The sequence below is a fragment of the Belonocnema kinseyi genome, chromosome 6, assembly GCF_010883055.1.
Source record: "Belonocnema kinseyi isolate 2016_QV_RU_SX_M_011 chromosome 6, B_treatae_v1, whole genome shotgun sequence".
Classification (NCBI taxonomy): domain Eukaryota; kingdom Metazoa; phylum Arthropoda; class Insecta; order Hymenoptera; family Cynipidae; genus Belonocnema; species Belonocnema kinseyi.
The window spans coordinates 65,275,857-65,284,664 of NC_046662.1; the positions used below are offsets into that span (position 1 = coordinate 65,275,857).

Genomic DNA, 8,808 nt, shown 5'->3' on the forward strand with positions numbered 1-8,808 from the left:
AAAAAACTTTATCATAGTTTTCTCCGCATTTTTGTCACGAGAAGTCCTTGCTTGCTCAAAATTCGCTCAATAAACGAAACGCTGGAAGTTACAAAAGTCCGAATTCTTAACAAAAAATAGAATAGTTAAATTTTTTACAAAACAAATTTTGACGAAAAAGATTAAATTTCTATCAAAAATGTACATTTTCCACGAACATAAAAAAAAAATTTTGACAAAAAATGGAACAATTATATTTTTAGTCAAAAAAATTAATTCTAAATAAGATGATTTTTTTTAAAACAAAAGAGTTGACTTTTCAGCTTTTTAGAAAAATGGTCGAATTTTCAACAAAATAATATAATTTTAAACCAGATAGTACCATTTTTAACAAAAAAAGATGCATTTTTAACAATAAAAATGTAATAGTTAATGTTTTAACCTAGAAAAGATTTTTATTTCAAATAAAACAAAGTTCAATTTATACAGATTGAAAGGTTTCTAAAGTTTTAAAACTAAGTAGTTGAATTTTTAACAAAAGTACAGTAGTTAAATTTTTATTTCATTAAATTATTTTTCATTAGAATAAATTTTTTTTTACAAATCAGATTAATTTAAAACAATGTACTTGAAGGATTAACTATATCAACTTAATTTTGAAGCAAATAATTTCATTTTTAATAAAAAATATGGATATTCTACCAAAAAATACGAATTTTCAACCAAATTTCCTACCAGTTTTTAATTTTTTGAGCCGAAATGCAAATTTTCTACAAAGCAGTTGAATTTTCAAGAAAATAGTTAATTTTCAATCAAAACAGGCTAATTTTTAACCAGGCTGTTCTTTTTTAAACTAAAAACGTAAAATTTTCACAGAAAGAGATTTAAAAAAAAATAATGTTCAACAAAATAGTTGAATTTTCTAACAAAAATTTGTTAATCCAGAAAAAAATTTTAATGAACGATTGAATTTTCTTGCCAAACAGACGCTTTTTTTCAACAATAAAGTTAATTTAAAAAAATGATCTTTGAAGAAAGTAAATATTTTAATTTAAAATTCAAAAAAGCTGTATTTAACCAATAAATGAATCTTCAACAATAGCAACCCAATTTTCAATAAAACATTTGCATTTTTAACCAAAAAAATGTATATTCCACAAAAAAAAAATTTCGACAAAATAAATTATTGTTAAACCTTATAGTTAAATTTGTTACTAAAGTTTTGGATTTTCGAGCCAGAATATGAATTTATAACAAAAAAAGTTAATTTTCATTTGAAAGAGATTAATTTTTAGATATACAGTTGCATTTTCCACCAAAAACGTGAAATTTCTACAGGAAGAGATGAATCTTCACAAAAAAGTGAATGTTTAACAAAAATAGTAGAATTAAAAAAAAGCAAAATTCTGTTTAAATAAAAACGTTAAATAGGATTTTTAATTTGGATTGTAATCTAATTTAAATTTCTTAAATTAAAAAAAAAAGTTTGTTACCCCAGAAAAACTGCGATCAAATTGTTAAATTTTCATGCCAAAAAGACGAATTTTTTTCAAACAAAAGAGATAAATTTTCAACAAAATAATTCAATTTTGGCCAAAAAAATTAAATTTTTACCAAAAATTTAACATTAGATTTTCCAACCAGAAAGTGTGAAAAATATTGGATGTCAGTGAATTAAACTTGATTTTAGAATCACTGGACAAATGGGAAAGATTGACGGTGGCGGATGCTTTGGAGCCTGTAACATTCGAAGACGGAGAGACGATAGTTCGACAGGGTGATCCTGGAGAAGACTTCTACATTATTGTAGATGGTACGGCTGTGGTTCTTCAACAGCGTGCGGAAGGCGAAGAACCTGCGGAAGTCGGTCGACTTGGACCTTCCGATTACTTCGGTAATTATTGTTTTATTTTTTACAAAAAATAACTGGCAGAAAAATAGTGAATAGTGCAGCTTACAGCGGCTAATATTGATTAAAAATACTAATAACAGGGTGGTGGCCGTTTTAATCAAAGGAAAAAATCTCCGGTTTTTTCTCGGCCAAGGAAATTTGAAAAATCGAACACTAAATTTAAAAATTGTTCCATTCGAAGTAATAAAAACTGAACTGCAAATGAAAGCACTTAAAGTGATCATCTTGAATTTTTAAATTTAAATTTTTTAAATCCGAAGTTTGAAAGTTTTTTAATTCAAAAATTTTGCATTCAAATGATCAATAATTTACACGTATAAAATGGATGCTGCTAACAATGTTCAACTGAACAACTTTAAATTAAATGCAATAAAACTGACAAATTACATATTTTAAAGTTTTATAAATTGTAGATTTCAAAGATTCAGATTTAGTTCCAAAAATAATAATGAATTTTAAAATGTTCAAAATTATATACAATTATAAGCAATTATAAATTCTAATTCCAGCTCAAAATTGGTAAAAAATTGAAAATTTCCTGTTTAAATCCGGAATTTTAATGCTTTTCGAAATATTCACAGTTCAAGTCCAGAATTTTAATTCTTTTCGAAAATTCTCCAGTTCTACTAATTGTAAGAATTACAATTTTTTTTAACTACCTTGCTTCAGCACAGAACAATAATTTTGTTGGAAAAATTCAATTTTCCATTGAGAATTGTTATTCTCCTGGATCACTTCCAGTTCCAACTCAGAATTGGTTAAAAATTGATATTTCCCTTGTTCAAATCCGGAATTTTAATACTTTTCGAAAATTTTCCTTTTCAACTAAAAATTAGAGTTTTTGGTCAAATTCCCTTTTCCAATTCATAATTTAAATTTTTTTCCGAAAATATTGTGTTTCAACTTAGAATTCGAATTCATTCTTTTAAAAATTCCCTGTTCCAGCTCGGAATTTATTTAGATTTTAAAATTCCCTGTTACAAGACAAATTGTAATTATTTTGGAAAAATATCAGTTTCAACTCAGAATTGGATAAAATTTCAAAATTCCCTGCTACAACTTAGAATTAAAATTCGTGGGAAAAATTTCCTCTTTCAATTCAGATTTTTTCCTTTTTATAAAATTCTCCGTTTCAAATAATTGTAAGAATTAAAATATTTTTTTAAATACCTCGTTTCAACACAGAATAATAATTTTTTTTGAAAAATTCACTTTTCATTTGAGAGTTGTTATTCTCCTGGATCAATTCCAGTCCCAACTTAGAATTGGTTAAAAATGGAAAATTCCCTTGTTCAAATCCGGAATTTTAATACTTTTCGAAAATTTTTAGTTTCAATTAAGAATTATAATTTTTTGTAAAATTCCCTTTTCCAATTCATATTTAAATTTTTTTCTGAAAATATCCCGTTTCAACTTAAAATGAATTCTTTAAACTCAGAATTGGTTAAAATTTCAAAATTCTCTGCTTCAACTCAGAATCAAAATTCGTTTAAAAATGTCTTCTTCCAATTCAGAATTTTGTTCCTTTTCGAAAATTTCTAGTACTAGCTCGGAATTGGTTAAAATTTGAAAATTCACGAGTTCCAAGTCAAAATTATTATTATTCACGATAAATTCCAGCTTCAACTATAAATTTGTAAAAGACTGAAAATTCCCTGTTCAAATTAAAAGTTAATTTATTTTTGTTTTAAATAATTTAAAAATCCTTAAAATACTTCGAAATTTTATTTCGAGATCTTGAAACATCTACATGTTATTTCAAATTTTTCTCAAATTTAAAAGTATTATTTTCAAGATTCTCACAATTTCTAAATATTTTTTATTATTATTCGAATTTCAAATAACTTTTCCAAATAAAAAATAATTTTCAATTTCCTTAGCAATTTTAAAAAAGGTTATTATTCTTTTAATTATTCAATTAAAATATATTTTGTTAAAATATATTTTATTAAAATATAATATACAATTTTTAATCATTTAAAATTTTATTTAAAAAGTTCATTTCTTAAGTAGAATTGTTAACTTTTCAATTAATTTAATTTTGTTTCCATCAGAAAGACGCATTTTCCACAAATCACATGAATATTTTACAAAAACAAGTTTAATTTGCAATCAAGAATTCTAATTTTCTAAGAGAAATGACAAATTTTTCATTAGACAGGGTACATTATAAACTTAAATAAAAAACAAAACAAAAAATTTCTTTCAGAAAAGTAAAATTTTCAAGAAAATACATGAAATTTCAAATACAAAAGATCCGTTTTCAACAAAAAATTGAAGATAAATTTTTAGTTGAAACAATTTGGTTTTTCAAACTAGGAATTCAATTTTTAACTATAAAATTATAGAATATTCAACTGAGTTAGTTAATTTTCAGTTGAAAGTAAGTGATTTTGAACAAAAAAATAAGAATTTTCAATAAAATAGTTCAATTCCTAATTAGAATTGTTAATTTTTCAATTACACTATTAAATAGTAATTACATTTTCCACCAAAAATATTAATTCTCTACAAAAAAATTGTTTTAACTAAAAATTAGGAATTTTCAACAACAGTTCAATTCTTAATTAGAATTCTTAATTTTTAAATTATTTTTATTTTGTTTCACCAAAAAGGCGTATTTTCCATAAATCACATGAATATTTTACAAAAACAAGTTTATTTTACAACGAAAAAGATGATTTTCAATCAAGAATTTGTAATTTTCTAGTGAAAAAGGCGAATTTTCAACAAAATTCATGAATTTTTCACTCAAGGCGGTACATTCTAAACTAAAATAATGAATTTCCAACTGAAATAGGTATTTTTTCGTTTAAAAAATTAATTTAAAAAGACAATATTTAATCAAGAAAATTAATTTTCTACCAAAAAAACAGAATTTTTAGCAAAATAGTCACATTATTAATTATAATTGTTAATTTTTAAATTGAACTATTAAATAGTAATTAAATTTTCAACCAAAAATATTAATTTTCAAAGAAGATTAATTGTCTACAAAATAATTTTTTTAAACAAAATACATGAATTTTCTACTTTAAAAAACAAATGATCAATTAAAATGATAAATCTTTATATGAAAGTTAATTTTCAGTTCCAAAAAATGGATTTTTAACAACAAAAAATTGAATTTGGAACAGAGAAGATTAATTTTCTTTAAAAACAGAAAGAATTTTCAACAAAACACATGAATTTTTTACTTTAAAAAATCAACTAAATAGATAAAATCTTCAGGTGAAAGTGGATTTTCATTGAAATAAATGTATTTTCGACAAAAACAGAGTCGAATTTTTAACAAAAAAATTAATTTTCTACCAAAAAAGTCGGATTTTCAAGAAAATACATGAAATTTCAACTAAAAAAAGAACAATTTCCAACAAAAAATTGAAGTCAAATTTTTTATTTCAAAATGTTGTTTTTCAACCTAGGAATAATTCTAAGAATAATAGGCGTTCAAGCGTTATTTATAGCATGCAAATTAAACAATTTGACTTACAAATTAAATTTTGTTAAATAGAACAATAAAATTGTAACTTTATAAGTTTAGTTTTTTGCTATTGTTAATTTTCAATATTTAATGTATAATTACTGATTTTAAACGAACAGTCAGATATTTCTAAATATTACGTAATTGTCCTTTTCCTTAATTGAATAATTTCAAATTGCATCGTTGGAAAATGGAATATTTTAAACTGAAATCTACCAAAAGCCTTTAATTGTAAATATATTATTTTTAACTTATTTTAAATTTAAAAATAGTTGGGAAAGTTTTAATTTCGCGCTCACATTTGTTTGAGACTTTCCAATTGAAACAGTTTAATTTTGAACGTTAAAATCTAGAAATTCTAAAATTTTGAACTGATGCCGAATCGTTTTCTACAATCATTTTTTTTAATGTGAAAGTGCAATTCAATTTTAAAAATCACTGATTAATTTATATTCACAGCCAATCAGCTAAAAATGTTTCTTATCAAATATATTCGATCTCAAACATTTCTAATTTTTAATTGTTTTAAAGTCTGTAAAACTGCATTTTAAAATTCATTAAATTAAAATAAACCCTTAAAAATTAAAAATCTAAAATGGAACATTTCTAAAGTGAAAGATTTTGTAATTAGACATTCCAAACTGAATGATATAATAGAGAAAGATCACAATTTAACTAATTATTTTAAAAACTGTTGAAATCAAAGTTGGATGGATTTTTTAAATAAAAATTTGTAAAATTTCCGCTTTCCTGGTCCAGCCGCCACCCTGCAAGTACTAAGAATATTTCTCTTGATATTGGTTTTTTTTTTTTATCGAAATACTTAATTTTTTTCGAAAACGTTAAGTAACCAAAAACAGTTAAAAATGTATGTTACTTTAAAGTCTAATTATTATTATTTTTAGTGCACAGCACTAATATAACCTAAAATTGTCGAAGTCTTGATATGTTTACAAATCCTATTTTCTGATGAAAATAATTAACACAACATAAAATTTTTAGAGCCTTTTTTACGTTTTCTTCCAAGCTTTATGATTTTACACTAGAATTATATTTTTTTTTACAAAAATATTTATTTCCAGCGAAAAACACTAAGAAATTTGTAGATATAATTTTCAAAATTTTAAACTTGAGATATAAAAAATCTTCAACTAATGAAACGCCAATCTCGCTTTCAACAGTAATGACTCTATAAAAATTCAATTTTTATAGATACGCAATCCTTTAATTTTAAACAATTAAATTTGAAATTGCTCTAGAACTCATTTATTTTTAAAATTACCCAATACCAAAAATTAACCACTAAAAATTAGCTCAAATTAGAATAGAATTTTCTACGAAACTGCCGAATATTTTACAAGTTTTCATCGTAGTAGTTTTTACAGTGCGCATGTGTGAAAACTAAAGAAATTTCTGCATTCTGCAATTAAAAAAACTGGTATTGAAAAAAAATGTTAATAGGTGAAATAGCCCTACTACTGGACAGGCCGAGAGCAGCAACAGTTGTTGCAAGAGGTCCTTTAAAATGCGTCAAATTAGACAGAGCACGATTCGAACGGGTGTTGGGTCCTTGTGCCGACATTTTAAAACGCAACATCACTCAGTACAACAGCTTCGTATCACTCTCTGTATAATCGATTCACATCCACTCCTTTACAGGACTATATTTCATCATATTGTTATAATTTTTTATTTAATATTTTAATAATTATTGTATTACGCCAGCTATTAATATATACATATTGTATTAGAACTTCTGTAATAAAGAAAATTATACATACAACAGAATATATATTTTTTTTTTTCACAAATGAATAAACAATAAATTAATAAACCTGCGTGCCAAAAACATGCCAGGGCACATGCGAGGTGGATGCAGAGAGTTGTCATCCTTGGATCGCTCCGTGTTCACAAGTAACATGCATATATGTTACATTTTTTTATCAAAAATATCCATTTCCGACGAAAGGTATGATATTATTGTTCAAATATTGAAAAACATTCTTGAAAATTTAAACGAAAAACGGTAGCATAAAATAACGAAAAATAAGTCTTTCTTTAAACACAATGTTTTTGCTTACATTGCCGATTTCTGGTGTCAATTTTTAGAACCTAAAATTGTTCAAAATTGTAAATCTTTCAAAATCATAGCTAGTTTGGATATAAAACTCACAAAAACTCATAAAGTGTATAAAAATGGTGAATTTCATGACTAAATGATAACTTGAGAAATGTTATTATTAAAAAAAAAAATACATCAAATTTCTCCTAAAAACATGAACATAATATAAAGAAAAAAATGCAAAACTTAAATATTTAAAATTTAATTATTTTTGTACCGATTTCTGATGAGAAGGGTTAATATAGCAAAATTCTAAATATAATAAAATGATTTCTTATTGATAATACTTATTGACGTGAAACACCAACATAACCTAAAATTGTACAAAAGTTGTGAATCTTTAATATATAATTGGTTTATATTAAAAATAACAATTTCAAACAAAAGTACTTAAAACATTTCAAAAATATTGAATTATTCTAAATCCTGTTCAAATTATAATGATTTCTGTTTGAAAATATAGATTTTCGACAAAAAAAACTCGTGACAGTACAAGAAATTGTTTAGGATAATAAAACTTCTGTTAAACCCAATAATTTTTGTTTAAATCGCCCAAAATTGTTCAAAAATTATAAATCTTTCATATCCATAGCAAGTTCTGATGTAAGATTCAAAAAAAAAAAATAAATTGTAAAAAAATGGTGAATTTCATGACTATATGATAACCTGAGTAATCGTATAATTAAAAAAAAAATAAAAATACAAAGTTTCTTCCAAAAACACTACCATAATATAACAAGAAAAAAACTTTAAATTGTAAATTTTCTTTGAAGTTTAATGGTTTTTGTCTAAATTCACCAATTTCTGACAAAAGCACTTAAAATATTCTAAAACTGTTGAAAGATTCTAAATTCTGTAGAAATTATAAATATTTTTGTTAAAATTATAGATTTTCAATAATAACAAAAACTCGTGAAATAACAAAAATTTGTTTAGGATAGTAAATCTTCATTAAAACCCAATATTTTTGCTTCAATCGCCGATTTCTGATTAAAAATTTGAGAAAGCCCTAAAATTGTTAAAAAATTGTAAATATTTTAAATCCATAGCGAGTTCGAATATGACTCCAACAAAATTATAAATTGTGTGAAAATGGTGGATTTTATGACCAAGTGATAAATTGAGAAACTTTCTAATCAGAAGAAAAAAAATAATTTTATCCGTAAAAGACTAACACAACATGACAAACAAAATTTCAAAATGTGAATATTTGAAATCAATCATTTTTGTTTAATTAACCGATTTATGATTTTCAAAGAAATCAATATAACAAAATCGTAAATAAAATCTAAGGATTTTCTACTGAAAATA

The 8,808-nt window shown here is 23.9% G+C and overlaps 1 protein-coding gene across 3 annotated transcripts in view; it reads left to right on the forward strand.

Moving 5' to 3' along the window:
* LOC117174155 (cAMP-dependent protein kinase type I regulatory subunit) overlaps positions 1-7,094 on the forward strand; it is a 55,665-nt gene extending 48,571 nt beyond the window's left edge. For all 3 annotated transcript variants that reach the window (XM_033362971.1, XM_033362973.1, XM_033362972.1), the window contains exons 4-5: positions 1,670-1,873; positions 6,837-7,094. In XM_033362971.1, the coding sequence (XP_033218862.1) occupies positions 1,670-1,873; positions 6,837-7,009 (377 nt within the window). In that variant the 3' untranslated portion in view covers positions 7,010-7,094. The remainder of the gene's footprint in view (positions 1-1,669; positions 1,874-6,836) is intronic.
* The last annotated feature ends 1,714 nt before the right edge of the window (positions 7,095-8,808 follow it).